Source organism: Trematomus bernacchii, unplaced genomic scaffold (genome assembly GCF_902827165.1).
Source record: "Trematomus bernacchii unplaced genomic scaffold, fTreBer1.1, whole genome shotgun sequence".
Lineage (NCBI taxonomy): Eukaryota > Metazoa > Chordata > Actinopteri > Perciformes > Nototheniidae > Trematomus > Trematomus bernacchii.
In genome coordinates, this window is record NW_022987608.1 from 5,780,876 (window position 1) to 5,807,461 (window position 26,586).

Genomic DNA, 26,586 nt, shown 5'->3' on the forward strand with positions numbered 1-26,586 from the left:
TTTTGGGCTGAAAATAAACTTTGTGAGCTCTTGGATTAGTTATTTCACACATTTTTCAAAATCAAGACTATTAAATGAAAGAGGCCTTAATCTACTTTTTGGCAGCTAACCAATCAGAGCAGACTGGGCTCTGGTCTCAGAGAGAGGATGAAAAGAGGCGCTGCAGCACAGGCAGTATGAGAAAAATAAAGCATGTAAACATGTCACAGTCGAGGCACAAAATGCAAATATGAATCTGAAAATCCGCACAAAAGGCCCCTTTGATCAAATTAATGTGATATATTATCCACTTTGAAGGTATTCAGATCAAGACAATGCATACAGAACATTTCCATCTCCTACTTTTACTGCCTCTTTTCCTCCACATTGAGTCCTCACATTCAGCTGGCGCATTCATCCGGCCGAGTGCACCCAGCTGCACGGCAATTACAGGTGGAACAGTACACAACAACAAGAGGCATACATTATTAAATGATCCCATGTTCAGATGAAATTGCTAAGCCAGCCAATAAAGGTAAATTACCAAAGACAAAATGCGGTGGCAAGAAAGAGAGAGGTCCCTGCCCCGGAATTGCATTGCATTAATGAACAACATCATTTCTGAAAATGGAGAGGAAACGCCGAGACGCACCTATCAGCGGCAAGACAGAGCGGGGGGGAAGAGAGAGAGATGGAACACAACATTGACTACCTAATTATGCATTTTATCATTTCAGTCACAATAGAGTGCCTCCCTTCTTTAGTTGCCCAGTGTATCCGTGCAGCTGTTCCTCCACTGCTTTAATGAGGAAGATAAAGAATAATCACAAGCGTGGTATATTTACATCCACCGACCACCAAATGACTTCCCACTGCGGCATCACGCACAACCTCCTAATCATGTGAACGCCTCACAGTCACATAAGCAAGGACTTATGTAAAAACAATGCAGTCGAGCTTATTTGTCCATCATTAACAGACACATCCAATTGTGCTGAAAATTAGCCAACATGAGCTTAATAGCTTGATGCAAGGCAACGGGTAATTGCTTTCACTAAGTTGTAGCTGGTGTTTTGACACTGTAGATATAAGGCACCCATTTAAAATCTTACCAGACGATTAAATGAGCTTTATCTCTGGTTATTGCTATCATTTCAATTCGTCAAGCAGGCCAAACTGCACCTACTATGTCGTAAAAGTGTGTGAAATGTAACATTTTCACGATCTAATTAAAGTTTAGTCAACAAAACTATATCTTGTTGAAGTTTAAGCAACACAACTACTTGGTGAGGTCTAGGAAAAAGATCATGGTTAGGATTAAAATAACCAGGACTGATATTAAAAGTAAAACTTGATGGTAGTAGACATAAAGACAATGAAAGCAATACAAGCGTTGCTGTCGCGGTTGCCAAGAACCTCATTTTGTTTTATTTGTACTTCCCAGGTTTGACATGGTCCCAGGTTGGATTTAAACCCAGGAACCACACAGGGTCCGAGCCGACTGAGCTACATAGCGGCCCAAAAATGCAGTTTTTCTAACCTAAGTCACAATCTTTCCCTAAACCTGACCAAGTAGTAAAGTAAAGGGTTAGGGTTAGGTTAGGGTTAACAATGAAAAATATACTTTTGTTGCCTAAAGAAGTTGTTCTGCTTATTTTGAAATGTTATGATTAATTTAGTTCAACCTACATACGGTTCCGTCGCGTTGACGCTTGCCGGTGGGCGTGTCTGGCGCTTGGGGTTAGCGACCAACAACCAATCACATGAATCTCCCGCCCCAGACACACAAAGCACGCGGTTTGATTGGCTAGCGCTTGTACTGGCATATGATTTGATTGGCTGGCGCTTCCGTTGACGCTTGAAAAGTTGAACTTTTCTCAACTTTCAGCACGAGCAAAGCAGGCGAAGCGAGGCAACGGAACCACAATTCAGTTCAGCAAAGCGTGACCCCATTCAAAGTGAATGGGAAGCGTCTCCGTTGCAGCTTCCAACGGAACCGTGAGTAGGATGAGTTTTTTCTAACTACATTTGTGTGTAAAAGCAAAGCTACATTTTGTAAAACCCAAGACAACATGGTATTGTTGGTTGAATTAGGCCAATGCTCTGCCCCTCCATGTGAGGTCGGCCCAGACCCTAGGGGTTTTTAAATCAAAACTAAAACACACTTCTTCTCTCTGGCTTTCTAGTTAGAGCGGAGCACGACTCCTGACTTTTCTGTGTTTTATTTTTATTTTGTTTTTTAAGATATATCTGTTGTAATTTATTGTCGTTTATTGTGATTTGTAGTAATGTGTTTTTATTACATGTACAGCACTTTGGCTCGACCAAAAATCGCTTTTAAATGTGCTTTATAAATAAAACCTGATTTGATTTGATTTGAATGCTGACCCCTTTCCTCTCTCCTAAGCGTCACCCCATTCAAAGTGAATGGGAAGCGTCTCCGTTGAAGCTTCCAACGGAACCGTGAGTAGGATGAGTTACAATGTTACCTTTGTTTTTTCTAACTACATTTGTGTGTAAAAGCAAAGCTACATTTTGTAAAACCCAAGACAACATGGTATTGTTGGTTGAAGTAGGCCAATGTTGACCCCTTTCCTCTCTCCTATTATATTCCCCCTTCTGTCCCTAGCAGTTAAAGCTAGCACATGTCTTTGAATCCCCGCTGATCTGTTATATCACGGTGGCGGTCAGTCACGTTGCGACATCTGTATCCATCCATTCATACTTCCAACCTAAAAGACTAACCCACCTAGCATCTGATTCCCTTGGGAGCTTAAAAAAGAGGGGGAAAACAAGTGACTGTAATAAAAAGGACTAGATGAAAGGAGGGTAAGTGGGTGCAGGGGAGTGGAGGGGATGCACACTGCAGGACTCCGACACCCATCATATGGAAACAGTACATCGTGAGTAATGGGGGTTAAAAAGGGAAAGCACTTTCTTTCTCTGTGCTCGATGGGCTCGTGTGAGTTGGATCGGGGCTGTGAAAGCATGAGTGAGTGAAGCCGCGCTCTGTCGACTGTCAGAAATCAAATGGCAAGAGGACGATGATTGGTCCGCACATCGTCCGAGCTTCCATCACGAACTGGCGATGAAAGCCGCTTCGCAATCCAGAGACGACGTGTTTCATCAACGCTGTCACAGACCGACATTTAGACAAATACGAGGAATTACTGGGAAACAAGCTGTCTTTTTTACATATCACATCTCAATGTTTGCCAGAAGGGGAAATATTTACATGTATGGCGCTGAGAGATTGTAGCATTTTCAGGGGTCTGTGATGATGTCTGGATAACGTGTAGATGGTAAACAGTTTTTTCTTGGGGTAATTTCAAGGAAATGATTGGAAAACTGAAATGTCAACATTGTTTTTCCCAGCATAATGTTAGTTTGTGCTCTAAATAAGCTGTTCATTGACATTTTCAATCACATTTATAGCAGAAATGAAAATAAGCAAAATATTGATAATAATTTAGTACAAGGACTAATTGATTACTAAAAAATGTCAGAAGTAATAACTGCAAATTATCTCTAAATATTATCGGGTTGTTTGTGATCAAACTGTTTAATGAATATTTGCATTTAATTTTTCAGTTTTATCAGTATCACTCAGTGTGTCGTGCTGAAGACAAAATAACAGATTTCAATTATAGATAATAAATTAAAAGAAGGAGACTGGGATAATGTCAATTATATAGTTTTATATTTCTCTAAGTTACATTTATTTATTTCAAAGTCAATACCACATAATATACAGTATGAACTCTTTTTTTTTTCTGTTTATTCAATATATACAATTTCTGGTCGTTAGCATGAGTAACAACTGTCACTATGACATGAGAGAAAATGACACCAAAAAAAGCCCAAACTCAATGAATATTTCCACTGTTGGATTGATGACAGTGCAAGCAATAGCCACCAAGATTAGCAAAAAGAAGGATATCGTACAGAGAGACGATTTATCTGTTATACAATCACAATGTTTCATCTATTAAGACACTTGACGCCCTCCTCTTGCTCTAAATGGCAGCCTCTGCCCTGAGGGGGTCCGTAAAAGCAGTAATTATTAATAAATTGTTCATAGCCTAGCGAACAGACATAGCTCTTTGGACATGCGTTTCTACAACGGAGGAACTTTTCTCTTCCAATTAGACCAGCGAGGTGGAGAGGGAGCGAGCACGGACCATCAACCACGACAGCGCCGGAGAGCGGACTTGTGGGAAACATGGAGGACAGGAGGAAGGCGTTTAGGAGGGGGCAGTGCGTTGATGATTTAAAGAAAGAAAGAAAAAAGCAGCCTTCTTAATGTATCCAATCCAACTTGATTTATATAGCACATTTAAAAACAACAGAGTTGACCAAAGAGCTGTACATCAATACATATATAAAAAGCAGCATAAATACATTTAGACAAAATAAATGTAAAAGCAGGAGATACTAAAACCAGACTGACTGAAAAACTCTCATACACGATGTAAAAACATTTAAAAACACAACAAAATAGAAAACCTCAATTTAGAAAACACAGACTGATAAGTCTTATACGTGGTCTGCAAAAGCACGGGAGAACAAGTAGGTCTTTAAACGAGATGTAAAAACCAGCAAAGTGGTATGCCCACACTTATTTCATGCGTGCTTGATGTATAAGTGCATATGTCTTTGTGTGTTTGTAGAGGATGTAACAGGCAAGGCGGGATTGAATGACATGTGAGCTTAGACACATGAGCTCTGGAGGATTTATGTGGCCGAGATGTGAAGATGACTCTGATGGGCTTACCGAGTGATTGGTGCACTGGCCTTGCTAAGAATCCCACTCTATGAAGAGCTCCGTAATACTTCAGCACAAGGGCCTGATGGCTCATTCGAAAGCCTGACGCGGAGCCCGCAGTCAATCTAGCGAGCCAACATCCCTCTTCATGAACACTTAGTACAGAGTTGATCTTCAGCTGAACGCTTTAGCCTTAAATCAGCACAGAAACGTAGCAAGAATTATACATCAATGATTTTCTCCCGCTCTCCAGGAAGAAAAAGGCTTCGGTATCGGAAAAAAACCATGGAAGAAAACACCCAAAGTGACTGAAAGCTTAGGGCTTTTAACCGCTTTTTTGTTATATTCACATTTGCTTATGGAAGCACTTTCCAAGAGAACTTTCCTCTTTCTCTTTTGACCCGTATTAATTATACAAAAAAACACAACAATGGGGCATCAATAACCTCTGACGTTATCATCAACTCAGAACCTTGAACACCTGGGTCCACTTCATCACCTCGCGCCGGAGGATTTATGAACGCAGAGTGCAATGGGTTCCGGCAGAAGGGATATGAGGGATAATGCAGCTTCATTAAGAAAGAGCATAACTGCCCGCCTGAATGCATAACAGCATCTGTACGAGCTATATCATCGGGGGTATTAAATATTTACAGTCAATGTATGCATAAAGAATAACTCCTGCACACACACACATCGAGCAATTACTTATTCATATTTGGCCGTGTTAACATCCATCACTTGTAGCAAAAAAGCTATCTGTTTTTGCATTATCAAAGCAAAACATTTGAAATTATGTTTTAAGCCTCAAAGTTATGGGTGTTTTTTGGAATGAAACGGAATTTCAAAAATAAAAGTAACCATAGTCTCTTTGATCAAGGAGAGACTATGTTCAAAAACAGGTCCTTTTTTAAGGAACCGTGAAATTGATTTTCATTATTCAGGAATTCAGAGGGTTTTAAAGGAACGTAATGCAAGTTAAATGGATAGATAACTTACTGTAACTGCCAGAGAAGGAAAGCCAGAGCAGACACTTTGCATTATTTGTATGCTAATTCACACCACGGAGAAAACACAGGCTTTCTTTGTATTGTGTTTCTGCTTGTCATGCTGCAAAACACCAAGCAGCTCAGTATTCCTGTGCGTGCAAACCCACAAAGAAGCTGTTTTGATATCAGTCACTCTGGAGAGAGAGCTCTGCATTCATGTTTCTGAGGGGGGAAATAGGAGGAAAGAATAAAAAACACAAACACTGGATTGAAACTCGCTTGAAAGTTCAATCTGCCTCGATAATGAAAAGGGAGTGTAAGGTGAAAGAGGAGAAAGTTGGGAAAAACAGCAACTCTTACTCAACATCCAAAGAGTTTCTGAGGGCTTTAAAGGTGTAAAGAAATGTTGCTAAAGAGTTCTTCGAGTTTTTAATACAGCACCGATATTTCGACCGGATATTTTTGATTTCATCAATACAACTGTGCAGCAGGGCGGACAGAAATGTATTTATGTATTTAAAAGAAGGTAATTCTTTTCACACACAACTCTGCTATCTGGGTACACATTTCTCCCAAGATCACAAGATGCTGATATTATGATTTCCATCTTATAAAAAATCACAAATATGTGTTCAATTGACTACAGACTGAAGCCAATAAATGAAAAATACAATATTTAGACACACTCGCACAGAAAACAAACAACTCAAAATGTCAAATAGCAAAACACATGCATGCAAGATTATAGGGAAGGGTTAATATCTTTAAACCAAAGGAAATAAATCCAAATGCAGCTGAAAGGTCTATTATTATGCCATGTTGGATATTTAAGCGATAGTGAATTCTAAATTGGAGATTTCTGGAGTGGAAAAATGGTATTCTGTCAACAGCGCCAAGTCCAATAAGAAAAGACAGCATGCAAAATAGACACGGTCGTTTCCTGGATGTGATTTGTGTATAAAAAGCGCTCCAGTCTCCAATCCCACACACCCAAGGATACGCAAACCCCCCCCCAGGCTGCGGTCCCCATCTGCCTGCCCTGTCCTGCCTCTCTCCCTTTGACAAGGCTCAGGGTCACCAGTCTTCAGTCTGTGTCGCATATGTATGAAACAGAAAGAAAAAAGGCCAACAGAAAGAGAAAATAGAGAGAAGGAGCGACATCACAGATTCACCACAGGACCATCTTCTTCAGCCCCGTCCCTCTGGTTGCTAACTGGCTGCCGGAGCTGACATGACATGTTTCCCCAACAGACCGTGCGGCCTTCTCCTCTCGTCCCCGGATCAAATCAAACCAGTGGGCTGATGCAGTATGATTGGAGCTCTGGTACCGTCTAATAGCCCAGAGACTGAGCCTGACGCATGCTGTTGTCTCTTTCACTGCTTGATACGCAATTCCTCATGTGCAGGCTACCCAGGGATGAGCATCTAGTGGGATCCTTCTGATCTGCTTGGAATGTCACAGATCTGATAATGGGAGATCCTTTACTTAGGTAGCAATACTCCACTATAAGCCAAAGTCCTGCGTTCAAAAGGTTACGAAAGTATAGTCAGAAAGATGCACCTAAGGCATCAGATTAAAAGCGTTTGTAAAAAAAAAGGTATTACAACTACTTTAATTGATACTTTTTTCATGTGTCTAATGACAATGGGAAATCAATGAGAGAGGGATGATGGTTACATCGATTCATTTTAGCATCTTTCAGCTCCTTGTTTTGTCTTTTCAGCACACAGACTTCCTGTTTTCGTTCACTACCGCCGCTCTAATAGCATCATTTTCATAAAAAAATGTCTCACAAAGACCGAGAAAACAGCAGAAATGCACCGTTAGCAACAAGCTAATGAACAAAACGAAGCATTTAGCAGCTCAAGACTTTCCCTCAGGAGTTAGTGGGAGACCAATAAAATAAGTGAATGTCTCACTTACATTCTCAAAGTGGACAGAAACTACAAAAAATGTATGTGTATTAAAACGTACAATATTTTTCCTTTAAAATGGAGGAAAACAAAAAATATCAGCTGTTCTCTTCAACCGATCTCTGAGGGAGTCTTTCCTTGTACACATGTTTTTTCGGTATTACCAGCAAACTTAAGCCTCTAAAAACTGGTCCCCTTGAGGCTTTCATCATGTAAGCATCCCAACAATAGAAGACCAAACTCAGCCTTCACTTAAGGCGCTGACTCCCGCTGAGATTTGACCAGTGACCCTCAGCAGGCTCCTCCACCTCTCTGGATGTGAATGCGGCCCCTTTCTGCAGCTCTGTCAGTCTTTCAGCCGGCACGAGTGTGTTACTTTCCGTCTCTCGCTAATGGCCTCTTTCGGTCTCTCACCCTCCTAATAAGAATCAATATCGGCTCTCTTAAAAGTCATCATGCACAGAGGTAAAAAGGCTCAAGAGCATGAAATTGCAGATGAGAGAGGCTGTACTTCAGCAACACTAGGCTGGAATATAGGCTTCAAATGGGGAGAGCTGAAGACATACAGTAGAGAGGCAGACCAAAAGCTATAATGGTGCTGGAAAGAATAGAAATGGAAAAGGAGAAGGAGAAAGGGCCAAAGAGAGAAAAACATTTCATGCTGCAGAGATTTGTGAAGCTTTTGTTGTCTTTAAAAAAAAAGCTACTCTCCTTATGGACATCAAAAGGCGCAGCTACAAAAAGCTTATCATGTCAACGGCTTATCTCCCATCTCATCTTCTCACCTCCTCAAAGCAATAAACACACGTAGAGCACCTGCAAGATGGGGAAATGCACAACAACAAAGAGGACGACTTCAGGACGCCGCAGCACTCCCTCTGTTTTCATTACCACACGCTGTCCCGGACGCCAGGTGAGCGCGCTGATTGAGCTATGGATTATCCCACATGCACAGATGCAGAGTCTGAAGCATGAAGGACACACGTTGAGGCGGCCGAGGCAAAGGCACATTACAACTGAGAGCAGACCTCAAGGACTCCGGTAGATTAAAACAGGTTGAAATCCCATTTGTGGCGTTTGGGGTCTTTAATGTCAGCTTTCTCTCCTGCTCTCGCTCGATTCTCGTGTCCCTTAAGTGAGCCGAGTCAAGAGTCTGAATAAACAAATAAGATTGCATTTGTGGAGACAAGCATCTCACATTTGCATGGCAATAATATCAAGCTGTGGGCAGTGTAATATGAACAGCAGGAAAGCTGCAGGCATGGTTATGGTTTGTTTTGTAACACTTTATATGACGCCCATGCAAACCATACTTATAATGCATCAGGATCTGCTTATAACACGGTGTCATAATAGTTATAATCACCCTTAACGATTCATAATGCTTCACAATATTGATCAAGTGCCATCTTATATTGCAAGAATCATAGTATATTACAATAAACATTGTTGTTGTGAATTGTGTTTTCTCCTGCAATTATGATACCTGGTTATAAGTTACTATAAATGATCTTTGCTTGCTTTATTTGAGGTAAAATAAAGATTAAAAAATGTTTTATTTATTTTGTGTGATTTTTGTTTTAAGCATTATTTTTACGAGAGCTTGTAAATATAGTTTTAAATTCCTATAGGCAGGTTACCATGCATTATAAGTGTATTTATAATGTAGTATAGACATGTGTTCATATAAATGATAGGGAAGCAATTAAATGGTAATTTACTATTTAATTGCATTTTTTAAAAAGCCCCACATTTTTTTAATAAAGGTAAGCACCAAAGTTAAATAACAGAACATCTAAATATTAAATTACAAGTATGTCAGAGTTGTACTGAATTAGATACTCACATCTTAAGCTAGCTACCTTTTACTCGCTATGCATCCATTTCATACCCCTCACAAAGCATGCTGGGTATGGAAGAACAGCGAGAGAAGAGACTTTTGTTCCCTGAAGACAGATCTTCTCCTCTCCCAGGGTGGTACACTGCCTGGAAGGAAGCTCGAGTCAGGGAACACAAGTCCCCCAGTGGCATGAATGTCACCACCGATTGTGACGTGATTGGGTGCATATTCCTTTTTTTAAATGGTACTTTTTGTCCAGTATTCTGTGAATCCTACTGCCCAGAACTGGCTATACACTGCACACCATGACAATTAGCTACCCTTATTAAATTCCCACCTTTGAGTGACCTACTGTAAAGCCTTCAATCGACGTGTGTGTATTGGAGCTGTGGGAGTAATCAGAGGCACAGCAGACTCACACAGGTCGAAATGCAATCCCACTGCCTCCCTGATGAAGGCTGCAGAGCAAATAACCACCATTTTATAATTAATGAGAATTATAAAATAAAATAAAATAAACATGCATATGAGATTTATAGCTCGTGAATTTTATTATCATCATTTTTTTGGATAAGGAATGAATTAAACGTACACCAAAAGTGTTCAACAGAGTTTAAATGATAGGACCAAAGCACATATCTGTGTATTAGCATAAAGCCCTCCTGGGCCTCTGAGGTCATCTGGTAGCAGCATGCTAACTCTTCCCAGAGTCCAAATTAACATTATGATTATGAACCGTTTATTATCTAGTCCTCTGTTTTATCTCTTCAATTTCTTTGAGACGGTTTAATTTGCATCTTAATGTTTTATGCTTCATTTCCTTATTTATAATGCATTATGTCAAGCATTTGGAATTGCTTTTGTGTATGAAATGTGCACAAATAAACCTGCCCTGCCCTAAGTTCATGAAAGCACATTTTATCGACAAAACTCTCCATTTATACATATTTGTTTTGGAAAAATCACCTATATGAGTTTATATTTTAAGGTTCTTTTTATTTTTCGCTGTGCACAACTGGCATCCACCTGCGCAGGTCTCTAAAAAGTCAGCAGATAAGCGAAAGCCCTCTTCACAGAAAGAGTATCAAGCCCACACAAAATTCCACGGTACTCCACGGAGGCCACGTTGTGAAAAATACCTCCTGATATTATCTGGATAACGTAGGGTTTATGCAGCATTCAACTTATTTACTGGCGGGAAAGGCACACTTAAGGACAGCAGATTGACTCCGCAGTGCAGAGAGCATGTGGTCATGTCTTCCAGATCAGATTGTTCTTTGTTCGGGCTCAGGCAGAGCGCACAAATCTCAGTGGGAAGCGGTTTGGCTAAAGAAAGAAATTGAATTTGAAGACAGTCTCCAATGTCACATTCAGCTGTGCCTGCCGTATATGTACTTTTATTAAGCCTCGTTCCACTTACACAAAGCCATTCCTCATGCGATCAGCAGGTAGAGGCAGTCAAACAGCGCTGAGGATAGGCAGCTCGTCCAATCGGAGACAAAACTGTGAAGGCGCGGTTGAATCGCGAGGAAAACAAGACATCCAAAGGTACAGTTCGCTGCAGGTTATTCCAAACTAACAGAGCTGTTTTTTCTGCCCCCCCCCCCCCCGGGTTAGAGGCTACATCATGTGACACAGAGTCAGTGACAGGCACCCTTAGAGTCAATGAAGATGTCACAAAGAGACGTCAGAAACCACATTCTCTGAGCTTTCTTGAAATTACTACAGAAATGTTTTAAAGGAAAGAAAAATCTTCTTCAACATTAGATAAATATCTTAGGAAGCCATGGCAACAACTAATGAGGCTCTTTTTTCATCTATACACAAAGCTCAATCTTCTTATTATTATTATCATCTTTGAAGCCTCTCGTCTTCGCTGACCTGTGAAAACTATTCATCGCTAAATTTGGTGATTTTAATGAAGTGTTACTTTACTTAAAGCCACATGTAAAAACCTGTTACCTTATCAGAAAATAACGTTATCACTGTTGAAAACAAGGTTGTTTTTCTTGGATCGTGAAATAAGAAGAAGAAAGAATAAGAATAAAAAAAACACCAAAAGAATATGAATAGGAGGAAATAAATAAATTCAGGTATTTGTGACATGATCCCATCTGTTGGCGGCGGATTCAGAAACCCCCCTGCAGCCACGCTTTTTGAAAATGATTCAACTGTAAATAGATTAGCTGCAGGCTTTACTAACATCATAAGCACATCCTTCGCCTGTGATCTTCTCTGCTCCGTATCGTAGGTTTATCCACCTTAAGCTTCTTCTTAAGAACATCAACCCCTTAGCTGCCCTGATGCTGTGATTCAACGCATTGCTGTGGCTGAATTTTACACTTAATTATTTTCATGTACTTCAACACGCACATAATCCAACATAAAGGATGAACACACCTCCTGAAAAAACCTACTCATGTTTGAGTATAATTTGCTGAAGTGGCCACTAACTAAGCTAAACTAAGCTAAGCTGGGCTCCCTCCCACTCCTCCCCCTCCTCCTCCTCCTCCTCTTACCGTCCACACAGGCGGGTCTGGCTCTTGTAGTCCCGGCGATCTGGCCCTTCTTACAGGCGCAGCGGGCCGTCTGCCTGGCGATGGTCCGCCGTGGTTGGCTGCTGTCCCGGTCCAGCGTCACAATCTCACACGTCCCCGCTGCCAGCTGGCCTGGAAAACACATTGCACCATAGTATGTGAGGTCAGAGGGATGAAATCATAAACAGGGGAACATAAAACTAGTCTGTTTCTCCTGTTAAATGTGTGTTCTGTCACAGCTCTCTGTTTTTGGGAATCCTATGAATGCTTAAATTGGCACGGGACAAAAGTTACCAAATTCAAATGAGTGGGGTTCACTGGGAACACTGTCACTGTATTTATATACTGTACAAGATGTTAACACAGGCTAGGAAATTGACTCGAGTTTATGAACATATGATATGATATTTTTAACACCGCTTGGTCCATGGGTGGCTCAGTAGGAAGTGTGCTGCACTTCGAATCAGGGGATAGCAAGTTCGAGTCCCACTGCAGTCAGCATGTCGTTGTGTCCCTGGGCAAGACACTTCACCTCAAATTGCTCCTGTGTGGATTGTTCACAGTGCTGAATGTATGTAAGTCGCTTTGGATAAAAGCGTCTAACAAATGACATGTAATGTAATTTAAAGTGAGGTTTATAAGTTTTGCTGTAAAACGGCAATTTTTGCCACATTAACGACATTCCTAATTTCACTGAAATTCCCAAGATTCCCTTGAGTAAGGGGTTTAATTACTTGGGCTACCTAGTTAACATTTGAACAAGCTAATTTGCTAACATTAGCCACCATAAGCTACTGATCAAGATAGAAAAAATCGGTAGTGTATTGAATTGAGAAAGGGTGTGTTTCACTGCTAATTAATTAATAATAATTGCTTTTTCTTTTCCAGGGGTAGATTTAAGTTATTTCATTTTTCCCAAATAAAATGTACTCACTTAAAATAACTGATTGAATACGAGAAAAGGCAAAAAATGTGATCCCATACTCAAAAATAAAATTAACTATAGCTGTGACCACATACAAGCAGAGCTGGCCGGCTCTGTTCTGATTGGTCAACCACTTAGAGATGTCCTGTACCCTCACGTACTATGTGTTCGAGCGCTATCCAATAGAAGCGCGAGTGTTACATAGTAATGACACTATGTCAAGAAAAAAACAAAGCACTACAAGCGAGGTATTTCAGGCAGGAGAGGGGGGGGGGGGGGGGGGGGGGGGGGGGGGGGGGATATTTCAGAGAGAAACTCCATCGGAGAGGGCTTTGGTTTTAGCTTTTGCAGACCATTTAAAGTGGACCTATCATGCTATATTTGAATAATATATTGTAGGGCCATACCTATATAAAACATGTCTGTGCATTTTTTTTTTCAAAATACCAAACAGATCATGCATTTTAGCCATGCCTCATTTCGCTCTATTTGCTCTTTTCCAGCCCTGTTTTTGCAAGGGCTGATTCTGTGAGAAGTCTTCTTCGCTGCTTTTGTGGCAGACTACAGCGCCACTTACAGGCCTGGCATATGTACTACAGCGTATCCAGCGCTTTCGAGCGGCAATGGCCGTGGCCCAACCCCCCATTCCCCTGATAGGTGGAGAGTTGCCCATATAGGCGGAGCTCCCTGTTTCTGACGTCAGAACAATTTCAAATCTGTATCAGCTCCGTTGCAGCCCCGTTTTTAGAGATTTGGGTATGGAGGAAAAGAGAGAGGGTTGTGTTTTCTGACACTTGGTGAGTTCCCTGACACACCGGGGACACATATTCATGTATAAAAGACGTACAAAAGTGCATTTTGCATGATAGGTTCCCTTTAAATGCAAATAAACCTATATAGCACACTATAGGAAAGGGAAAAGCCCAAAAAGCATAATAGGGGCTCTTTAAAGAAATCTTTATCCGACCTTAATCACAATGGAGAGGTTTTGAAGATACTGTCTTGATATGTTCACATCAATGTCAGAATAGAGGTACGTTCTTAAAGGTTGAACAGACCCCAGAACAGAGGGACCACTGCTGGGGTAATGAGAAGCTCACAGATGTGACTGTGTGAAGGGACTTTAAAAGACAATGGGAAATGACTTTTTTCACCTACCTAAAGACTTACCAAAAGCTATTTCTCATTAAGGGCCATGTCCTATCAGCACCCCTCTTTGAAGGTAAAGTGCCCATTAGCCATGAATGAAACACATGAATACTGATGAACTTTGTAATTGCTGCCAAGGCCCCCCCCATCTTACACACACATGCTCGATGTATTCAATCAGGTGACCTTCGTCCTCGTAGCCGGGCCCTTGCTGCTCGCAAATTAACCTTTGTCTGTGTGTGGAGGCCCTCGGGTGCCGTCCTGCAGAGGCTTATCAGGATCTAATTGTGATTGGCAAGAGGATGGAAGTTGTGATTAAATCTGGACTTGAGTCCCGACCACTTGGGTGGCTGGCTTAATGAACTGAGCTGTGAGGGGTCACACCCGGGGTAATGGGGGATCTATCAGGATGCATCCGCACTGTGGTGGCCCTGGCCACAGATAGAGGAAATGTCTGATGTTAATACAAATAAAAAAAGTGGGTCTGCATATGAAGGGGAAAAAAACACCTTACCAAAACCTATCTTTAAAGGCCAAACACCAGATATTTTACAAAAGTCACGCAACTAGAAAATGAACTTTTTTGTTAACCGTTTTTATCTATGTAAATGAGGAAATATTTAGTACAAAATCATACTATACACCAATACTTTGTGTGATGCTCCTATGTCTTATATGCTAGTACTGAGATACACTAAACCAAAAATGCTGTATATGAATATAATTTGAACATGCATACAACAATTCTACATTGAAACGTTGATAACCATACGCAATTTCAACTTTTAATGAGCTGAACATTTCGTATTTATCATAAGAAATAGATTTTTAGCAAACCTTAGCAAATCATGTAATGTGTTGGAGCACTAGCGACCTCTTGGGTGTTTTAGCCTTTGCAGACAATTTAAATACGCAAAATCCACACTACAGGAAGATATACAGTAGAAGGAGTCCATATGAGGCGTTTCGGGCAGGGGGGTAGTGTGTGGGAAGAGCATAATAGGGCCTCTTTCAATGATAAGGTAATGAGAGGTTGTCTATTTAAATGTCAACACACTGACTCAAAGTGGTCAATTCATTTGAGCACAGATGTGTTGTTCATAATGTCCGACCCCATGAACCTCTGGCCATGTATATCTGTACTGCAGTCTCAAGCCAGAAGCCACACATTAGAGCCACATGCAGCTCTATAAATACAACTCTTCCAATAGTAAGAAGGGGAAGTGATTACAAATGTGCCAAAGATCTTAACACTAGATGTCTTTACTTGGAAATTCATGCCAACAAATCCAATCTGTCATGTCTTGTGCACTTGGGAGATCTAGACCAAACCCCCCCCCCAAGCACCACCACCACCCTTTCCACTGCTCTCATCCTCTTGCTTCACAATGCTGGCTCTTTTCTCCTTCATGTCTTCTCACTTAACTCCCACTTGCAACTCTTCTGTCTTCTCCGGGTGATGCCAGATAATGACTTGTCATGTAAGCCCTTGTGTGCGTATGTAAATCTGTCCATGTGTATATGTGCGTGCGTTCACTTCCTGCATCCTCCCCCGCCCACCATCTCTGCAGATCATCTTCTTGGATGCCTTCTTCCTGCTTCCTCTCTTTGTCAGTAGCTTCTCCTTTGGAACTCTTCCATTGCAAGAAGCTGAAAAGACTTTCTGGATGTCTTATGTAATCGTGCAGATCGCTGTGGCGCCGAGGTACCATGTGTGAAGTCAACATGCTCAAAGACTGGCAGATTTGACGTTGCGATTCTCTGATGAAATGTAGGCAATTAATGAGCTCCATCGAGTCAAGAAAGAACAACAACAAACAAGGGCCCCGCTTATACTGTCACAGCTGTAGCTCCAGAGAAACTGAATTGATTTAATTTTGATGATGTTGTCTTGTAATGTATTATATAAAACTGCAATGACTGATAATGAAACTTTTCATTTTGAACACAATAAAGGAATATAATAATTGTGCTCTGCCTCATAAATATGTGTAGTTGCATTCTCTCTAATGGCATTGTGCTTTAGCAGGTGTTCTTCACAGTTAGTGTGTTGTTGATACCACTTCTATTGTTAATCACTGTATTTTCCAAATGTTGAAGCACAATCCTTAATCAAAATGGTCAAATTGTTGTTTTATTAGATTAAGTAAGGCAAAACCATATTTCCACTTGTTTTTAATCTAGCATGATTCATAATCAAAGTCATGATAATTCATCAAGACTAAAATCCACAGCCATGCTTGTTCAGAAAGTTAGGGTTAATAAAGTTATTGTGATTCATTCTAAGGGGGCAACATTTCATCGTAATTCGTTCAAACTCAAGTCTGAGATTTCACTCAAAGCCACAAATATCAGAGGATATCCCAAATTAAATATTATATCGTAAGGGATCCATGAATATCGGTATAAAATGTTGGTGCTTAATCATCCAGTTGATGTTGGGACATTTTGTTGGATAAAGGGAAAGTCTTACTTGCTGTTTGTGCTAGAGGACAGTCATGGGTGACCAAAATCAGTAGGAGCCATTGTCTGTGAATGTATTTACTACATTTAATGGCAATCTACCATGGATGTAAGACAAGTAGATAAGGTGTTGGAGGCAGGACCCCGTTCATTCCTATGAAAGTTTCCCAGTGGCGCATGAAGCCAAAGTGGCCTGATTGGCGGTGTACAAAAATACCCATATCTAGACCCATAGCATGCACATTTCTTAAGCCCCGCCTCCAATCCGCAGCCGAGAAAATATTTCTGGGTAGTTGATTCAGTTATCCTCTGATTTACATTATGCATTTTTTCCAATGTAAGTCAATAGGAGAAGTATTTTTGGGCCGAATGACGTCATATATTTGGGATGAAAGTCCGTAGAGACCTGCGAGAGAGAATTTTAATTTTAAACAAGTTGGTTTCTGCTGCAAGCATACTAGGTGTTGTGCAGTCTTTCTAAATATTATGTAAGAACTTGAGGAAAAGCTGGTCTCAGCCCCCCAGTAAAGCAGGAGCCGAATCCATCTTTATTTTTATAAAACAAATTGCCCCAAGCTTCCCCGTGGCTGATACTCCAAGGCACAGTGCCAGGGATACCGCGTATATGCAACCATTATACAAAGCAAAACTAAACGAAAAATGAACTGAAGTAAACCTCTCCAACCCAAGAAAGTATTGCTCTCTTTGTTTGACTTGAGGGGTTTTGCAAAAAGAAGCTGAGAAAATGTTACACTATACACAGTTCTTCCAAGGCAGTTTCCAGGCAGCATGACTTCGCATTTGTGCAAAAAAAATAACTCCCATTTTTGCTCGGAATTAAAATTGCATAGTAGCTAAAATAAAAAAAGAGGTTGTTCAATCTCTTCACAGTCATTCCGCATACAAATTGGACTGTGAAGAGAGGAAACAGTAATCCTGTTTTCTGGAATAGCCTCATGAATAGTGGGAACATTTTAAAACTGGCAGGTGTTCTCAGAAACAAACCCAAAGCTTGTACCAGTAGCGCTATGATTTATCATCACCCTTATCAGCCTCTGTTGTGGAACAGTTGTCAGCATGGCCGGCCAAATGGCTGATTAAAATGTATGTGTGGCCACCCTGAGTGAAATAAAAGCTCCGACTGTTGCAGAAGATGGATTCATGAGGCGAGCGTACGGCTTAATACTACGTAATGTTATTGACATGCTCCTATGCTTTATTATTTTACCCCCGTTCCTCAGCACATTACCATTGCTCTGCCATATACGGCCATATATTGACAAATGTCCAGCCAACACATGCCATTCTTTCCCATGTATCATTTTTTTTTTTTTAAAGGTTCTTTCTTGGAACTATTATTTGTCTGTGTTGCTCAAGGTTGCTTCTTACAGGCTCAATCTGCTGAATCATATGTTTAAATATTTATAAAATGAGTGGTTTAGGCTTGGTAGGAAGGGGAAGTATTTTTTGTCCTTTCAAAATGTTCAGTGTGCCTGAGTCATGCTGGGCCTGCATGCTGTGCTGCACACCAAACAGGCCAGTTTAAAGTATCTCTCAATGTGTTATAAATCTGATACAAAAAACATTCTGCCATGAAATGTACTAAATAACCGCATAATGTTTTTTTTAATCAATCCTAATTTTTACAGTAACACTTTTAGCAGCATACATTAAAACACGTTGGCATTCTGGCCTGCATGTTTTCCTAGTATGTCTTGGCTGTTAGATTCTCACTTCTTGTTGAATCTACATAAAGATTATATGGTTTTGATCCAAAAATTGTTACTTTCTGCCTTCCAAAAGAAACAGTTGGCTAACATTTCTGCCTTAACGAAAAAGATTAGTGCCAGAGGTAACCTAGCTAAGTTAAAAGGGGCCCTATTATGCGTATTTAGTGCGTCTTCTGTGACATGTCTCCATGCTTTAATGTTCAAAGATCTCTTTATTTTTCTCATACTGCCTGTGCTGCAGCACCTCTTTTCACCCTCTGTCTAAAACCAGAGCCCAGTCTGCTCTGATTGGTTAGCTGGCCAGCGTACAATGTGTTAGCCAATAGAAACAGTTACATAGTGATGTCACTATGTCACTGAAGAAGACTAACAAGTCAAATTCACGTAACAGGCGAGGGTGGCTTGGGAGTATGTGGGAGGGAAACTCCCTTTTGAGGCAACAAATCCAATTTAGCCTTTGCAGACCATTTACATGCATTAAAACCTATATAACACTCTACAGGGAAGGGAAAACCCCAAGATGCATAGTGGGGCCGCTTTAACCAGAACACAATCAGGCTTTTCTTAGAAATTGCTTATCACATCCTAATTTCCAAATATTTGATAGATGACTGACGGGGGACAATGCACAGCATTCTGGCAGCCCACAGGGGCCATGTTCCTCTTCCAGACAGACCTAAAGTGGTTTAAGCCATCAACCAAACACACACCCACATCCTAACAGAAACACTGTGATCTTGCTGCCAGGGCTAAAAATGTGCAGTGAGGACCATGAAATGCTGAAATATAACATATTGATTTGTGTATTAAGCAAACAATGGTGGCAATGGTGTCTCTGAGGAGCGGAATGACTGTGTGTGTGTGTGTGTGTGTGTGTGTGTGTGTGTGTGTGTGTGTGTGTGTGTGTGTGTGTGTGTGTGTGTGTGTGTGTGTGTGTGTGTGTGTGTGTGTGTGTGTGTGTGTGTGTGTGTGTGTGTGTGTGTGTGTGTGTGTGTGTGTGTGTGTGTGTGTGTGTGTGTGTGTGTGTTTTGCTGAGAGAAAATATGAACTATAAGGATCACAAATGCACAAACTGCTCTCTTCTAAATATCAGAAAGATTCATGTAATGGATTGAGCAAACAAAAATGTTCTTTTCACAGATTCTCCATTTTACACAGAAAGACTGCATGGCAGCTTGATGTGAACCAACATCACATCTGTTCTGCTAAAGATGACATTTGTTTGGGTACATGTCAGAAATTGCCAAGCTAAAGTGCTATATTACTCCAGCACGCTACAGCTGTTCATAAAGAGAGTCCGGCGCCAAGACTGCAATCCTGAAATCCTATTTTGGATCCAAACGTTGCATTAGTAGAACCTAGATGTCATCCCTTTACCCTGAGGGCTGGCGGGCTGGTTTTTAAATGAATCCTTTTAACAAGCCTAATCAGTGGCTGGAAGAGCCGGTTGAACAGCATGTGGTGTAACAGGAACGAGAGCGGAGCAGACGAAATGACTGCTTCAGGTGGAAGAGGAGTGGGATGATGTAATGCCTGAACAGAATCGGAAAAACAATCCGCGCTCGAGCACAAGGAAACCGGGGTCCAGGAACATGAAACAGGCTACTTCAAAAGCAAGGTTAGTGGTTTTCCCAGCAAGTGGCTCGAGCTTCATATTGACTGGACAGATATGAGTCTGTGATTGTCATTTTACAGTTTAATCAAGGCCCATACAATGGATAAATATGACTAAATAAGAATCCTCCATTATCTTGCATTGAGCAGACCTAAGATTTTCATCGACATAACTACACTGTAGCTATGTACGTATGACAAATAAAAGCCTTGAACCTTGAGATGGTGTTGAACCAGATTCAAATCCCTTTAAATTATCCTCCTTTACAATAGACATCCATTTTCCCCGTCCAACACTGATTGAGTGACCAAAAATTCATCATAAAGCCAGCCTGGAAATTATTAATACCCTGCCTATGCAGCCATGAGTCAGAGAGAAAAGTTCTGGATTCTCATTGGGAGCGCTGTCTCGTGACTAGGAAGGCAAAGAGAGAACTGTGGTCTGACTGGTCTATTTTGGGTAAAGCAAGAGTTCTTCGCTTGCTTTGTGGAGCCACAAAAAAAAAAGTGATTTGATTTTTCTTTTCTGCCCCTTTTTTTCGTAAAAATGCTTGGGCAAGCAGCAACCACACAGAAGCACATACACACACTAAGGAATAAACACTCGCACTTATAAAAGAAAAGAAAGCACACTGACAGCATAATAAATATGCACATTAGTGAATGTTGCCAGGCAACCACAGCTTCTTCTAACTCCTACATGTTTTATAAAAATGCATACGGGGATCCTAACATGTTCTCAACAGGCCATTTAAAGCACAAGACCATACTGTAAGTAAATGATACAGAGCTTTCATTTTAATTGGTATGGAAACGCAATAGTTTATAGGCTACTTGCTAAACATTAGCATTAGGGATGTCCCGATCACCTTTTTTTGCTCCCGATCCGATTCCGATCATTTGATTTTGACAATCTGCCGATACCGATTTTTCCCGATCCGATCTTTATGCAATGCATTAAGAGAAAAAAAAGGTAACAGATAACGGCTGGTCATCCAACGCGGTGAATTCAGCTATCTTGGCTGTTATTTTTTTGGCCTTTTCACTGTTCTGGGGCAGTTTCTCTTTCCTTTTAAAAGTCTCTGAAAGTGTCGGTTGTTTCAGTGCCGTTACCCGAGTGGCCGCTGTGTACTCGTCGTGTTGTTGTTGGTGTTTGTATTAGATTGGTCGTGTTGAACGTAGCTCTGTTCTTTCCACCACGCGGAACCTCCGCCTTGCAAACATTGCATCTGGCTGTTACACTGCCTTCGCTTTCAATTTTATAATACTTCCAAACTCCTGACATTTTCTCTGTCCCGACTCCCGAGTCACCAGCTGAACGTAGCCGCTTGTTAGCTTACTGCTACTATTAGACACTGCGCCCACTCTGTTGCCGGATTTGAGAGAAATAAGCAACCAGGTCTATGAAAACAAGCCCAAAAGAAGCAACACATACATGATGTTGTGTAATTTTAAACCAAAACTAAGGCCTCAGGATGACTTTAAGACGTGAACATGGTCATTTTTGTTTTGTAACATTAAATAAAATTATAAAAATATTTTATATAAAAAAAATAAAAAAAATAAAAGAAATTCCCGATCCCCGATTTTTTTCTCCCGATTCCGATCTTTTGAAAATCACGTGATCGGCTCCGATCCCCGATCACGTGATCGGATCGGGACATCTCTAATTAGCATGCTGATGTTAGCTTTTAGCTCAAAGCAATGATGTACCTACAAAAAGAAGCTTTACAGAGGGCTAGGATTACTGAAGACTCAACGTTTTGGATACATAAAAGGAATAAATGGATAAAAAAAAGACACAGTGATTGTTAATAATGAACAATTAGTTACTGTTTCATAACCTTTTTCAAATCTTTGTTTTTTTTTTACATTTTCTAGACTTTTGAGACAAAACAAGACATGTGAGTTCTTTGGACTTTAGAATATGCAATGGTCCTTTCTTTAATGCTTTCTGAGATTTTTAGCAATGTCTTGAAAATAAAAACTTGGCAACCTCGCCATCTTACTGAGGGCCAATTATAAGCCCATACTTTTGTTCAAGTGCATTCAGAATACATTCAGAGGCTTTTAGACAAATTCTCATCAACCTAATGCATGTTTTGTTTCTATTGCATTGACTCATGAATCAAATACATTTAACCAAGTCCCCATGTAACTTAATAGGGTTTTTATAATAAACCTAGGGCCTTTTTTCCTACTGTGACCTTGTAAAGAATGGTGTTTTCCCATGAGACGCCCTCTTTCCTCCAGCGTTAGTGTTTTAGAATAATGAACTCGGCTTAATAACAGGGTGTTGGTTTGAAAAAAATGAATGATCATCAATTAAAACGGCGGGAGCAAAGGGAAAACAAATGACCCCTGTAACCCTTGGTAACGCAGGAAAGCTTTTGTGCATACACCAGTGCTGCTTAATTTGCTGCAATTATGCACATTGTTCTCCCCAGAGGATGCATCAAAACAGGGCAATGAAGTCCTTTAAATGTTTCTATGATTTCCCAGACAAAGAGCCCCTGGATGAATGTGTGAACGCCAACAATCCTTCTCTTTTTGCACCCTGAGGGAAAAAGGGAATGTGTGTCAGACAGTGTTAGGATCCTGATCAGGGCTCGCTGGTTCTATGTAGATGTTAATCTTAGGGTCGAAGACAAAACAAATATATACAATTAAATATATTAGTCAATTATCTTACCTGTATATTAACTGCTCCATTGGCAATTGGGGTTAATGTTTTTGAATAAGACTGAGAGTATGTGGGGACCTTTTGTGTCAGAGTAAGTATGAAATGGAATAAAGTGCATTTAGGTTACACAAATAAAACAAACATTATGTGGGTTATCAAAATAACTAATGTAAATACTTTTAAGGGCCAACTTAAGACCTACCTATTTAATTTGGCTTTTAATAGAAATGTATTTATTCAGGTTTTTTTTTTTAACCTATTTTCTTATTTAATTTATGTTTTATTCAGTCCTGTGTTGGTTGACTTCTGTTGGAAGTTTTTTCATCAATCCCAAAATAGAAATAAATGAATAAATAATATAACATTTTATTTATAGAGCTCTTTCGAAAGGTACTCAAAGACACTTGACACAAGCATTTGAAAATTCATAAATTATAAAATTGGGGGGTTAATGGGGTAACCAAAAAGTAACAAAAAGTAATCAGGTTACATTATTATTGTGATACTCAAAATAGGTTACTGATCACATCTTTTATTTATTTATTCATATGCACACCCACTTTACCATAATTGCAGTAATAAACCTGGACATACTGTAGCGGATTATGCAAATTACCTTTCAAGTTATAAATCTAATTTACAGTTTAGCTATGAGGCAATTATTATTCTTTTGATTAAAAAAAATGTCTGTGCAAAATCTGTATACGGTAACTCTACAAGGAACCCTAATTAGAAAAGTAGGGACGCTATCAAAGCAGTATTGAGTGCAGACAATTGCCTTGATGTTGAGCTCCAGTTCCTTATACCACTGAAATATCAAGCCAAAGTGGCTCTATTCCATATTGAAGTAGCAATGAACCCACTTTTAAGAGAAATGAGTGCTGAAATAATAACATCAGAAAATGCGATTAAAGGTCTTTTCATGATTACCAATCTGCAGTTTCGTTAAAAATTAATCTTTGGCAAGAAATTCTTGGCCAAAAATGATTACTTTGTATATATAATCAACCAATTTACAATCAAATGAAACCTTGAATCCTGTATGCCTAATGTATCTAGTCTAATAATCAACAGGTGATATTTAACACTGAATAATAATGAAAGTGTGTTGTTACGCCACAAGCATCTGCAGCAGGACTTAAACAAGGTTAAAGATGTGTATTGAATACTATTTACATGACGCTGAGTATAATCTGATACTTTTTGATAATGGTCCGGCACAAATGTGATATCACGCCCGCTACAAGTGTGTACTCTGTGCACTTGAGTATGGGAGTGGCAGGGTGCATGGCTCCTTTCACTGCAGCTCCATCAGCATGCAGGCGGAGGTGTGTGTGAGAGCGGTGATTGAATACAGAGGCTGCGGGCCCCGGCACTGCCTTTAATCTCCCCATCCCATTTAACTTGGCCTCTGTGCTGCTGCTCTGCCGAGGCTCAGCTGGGGCGCACGCACACACACACACACACACACACACACACACACACACACACACACACACACACACACACACACACACACACACACACACACACACACACACACACACACACACACACACACACACACACACACACACACACTGCCGTCTGTCTGCCTCTCCCGATCTTACGTCTTCAGATATGTCTGTCTTTCTGTTTGTGTGTGACCCTATATTCACACACAAACCAATATTTTTGGTGCTCTACATATTGTTCTTAAAGGTCACCTATTCTGCAAAATCCACTTTTTCATGTCTTTTATACATAAACATGTGTCCCCTCTGTGTAAAGAGATTCTGAAAGTTTCAGGAAAAAAGATTCTCTCACTTTTTGTCCTGATCCATTTATATAAAAACCTGTCTGAAAATGAGCTGATCAAATGTTGGCCACTTTATGATGTCATAACGATGTTTTGGCTTGTGTAATCATTAGCCAATCACCAACCAAGGTAACCCCCCCCCACACCTTATCACCTGAATCTCCTCCTAGAGCACCATTGTGTTATTTTTCTTCATGCTACAATGCACGATCTGTTTGGTATTTCGAGCCAAACACTTCAGAGACATGTTTTGTATATATCTGAGAACTATAATATATTGATGAAAAACTGTATAATAGGGGACCTTTAATGTTATCTCCAATCTGAAAAAATCTAAATAAATGAACACCATGCATTACGAACTTGTATAAAATGGAAAAGCACAGGTACCAAACTGTCATGCCCCTCAGTGAAATGACGGGTTACTCCTTCAAGGTAACACGTACCTTAAATACGTGTCAATGCCTATTTCAGGGCATGATCCATTTTATTTTATAAGCCAAAAGGAGAACATTGCACACTGCATATAATAAGATCAGTGAGCATGGTTTGGGTTGGGATGTAGTTACAGTTATCTTTAGCAATAAAGCACTCTTTTATAGGATTTAGAGATCGTCTTATTGCCAATCCTCAAATCCCATCATTTCAAAATGAACTCTTCATGCCGGAACGAGTGTCTCCCTGCTGGCAGCTCCTGCTTTACACTCTCGGGGTGATATCAGAGAGGTTAGAGAAATGTGCTACAATTGTACCAATCAATCTCTTCCTCCTATTATTGATGTTGTGAGAAAATACTAGGATCCTAAAAAGGGAGTCAATATTAACCAAACAGCAACCAACAAAGCCTTTTTTGTATGTTCTTGCTGCCTTTGTGAGCGAGTACAAAAGCATTTTTTTGTATTTCACCAATTTACTGTTGAAACCAAATCATTATTGTGGCATGGTGAATGCGGAAAAACTGCAGCAGTATTATTCAGTTAGTTTTGCATATTTTAGCTAGAGATGACAAAGCCCAATAGTCCTTAAAATGTCTGATTGGACCGAAATGCATTTTTACGAAAGTCTGTTTTCCGAAAACAAATGTTCGTTGCTCCAAAAATACACACCCTCCCAGCAAAAACCGAAGCACATAGGGGACTGTTATTCAAAATTACAACTATGGCATGAATTTCTAACCTTATTCTGCCTCTGATAGGCTCAGCCTCTCACGAACTAATCTCAGTTACCAACCAACAAAGGCAACAAGTCTTGAAAACGTTCACAAATGCTCAAAGTTCATATTTACGTCAATAAATCTAAGAAGTGTTCCCCCTTTATTGTCTTTTCAATGCACAAGGCTGTATGTGAAAATCGAGTTTGCTGAGGATGGTGACCCAAGCAGACAGAGGGAGATGATAACGGTTCTTAAGCTTTAAATATTTAGAGGCTGGGAGTCAATATATGAAGCTTCTTGGCCACAAAGGAGAAAACAGCTCGAGCGGGAAATGTTGATGCAAGGGCATTTCTAATGTACTGCTATATTGCAGTCTTAGGGACAGAGGTAGTGGAGGTCTATAGTATAACGCAACAACACAATGAATACAAGAGTGGCCAGCCATTTTTAAAAGAAAATAACTACAGGCTCAAAGTAACACGATAAAAATAGTCTAGCAGGTCACTGGTCACCAAAAAACAGACGAGGCAACGCTGCCAGAACCCACGTCTAAAGCAGTCTCTGTAATGGACAGAATGTGCCGTGAGTTGCAGGAAATTTGGCAGCCACACCAGGCTGAAAGTGAATTTTTTTGTGTCCCAGCGGGAAAATAGTCTGTAAGCACAGTTTGAGATACAGGAGATGAAAACAGAGAGACAAGACCCATCAGAACCTCCACTCTCGCTGATGGCTCTCAGCTTTTGGCTGCTTTTCAGGTGAACCATTCCAGCAGCGGGCATAAGCAATGAAACGGAGGTTGAAGCATAACAAAATTAGAAGGGTCTGCTATTTTGAAATGTTTTGAATAGACTGTGTAGCATCTGTGTGGAGTAAGAGAAATGAAAATGGTTAGAGAGACTACCTAGAGTGTAAGCTAACGTTACTTCCAAAGCCAAGGAGCACATCTTAATCGAGAAACACTAGTTATTAAGTTACACAAAAAAACACATTCATGAATAGCACATCATCCTGGCTGGTCCCAGCGCTAGGATAACATTAGCAACCTTC

The 26,586-nt window shown here is 40.4% G+C and overlaps 1 protein-coding gene across 2 annotated transcripts in view; it reads right to left on the bottom strand.

Moving 5' to 3' along the window:
• Window positions 1-26,586, bottom strand: part of LOC117483113 (chemokine-like protein TAFA-5) — a 129,070-nt gene that overhangs the window by 38,847 nt on the left and 63,637 nt on the right. For both annotated transcript variants that reach the window (XM_034131273.1, XM_034131275.1), the window contains exon 2: window positions 12,007-12,156. In XM_034131273.1, the coding sequence (XP_033987164.1) occupies window positions 12,007-12,156 (150 nt within the window). The remainder of the gene's footprint in view (window positions 1-12,006; window positions 12,157-26,586) is intronic.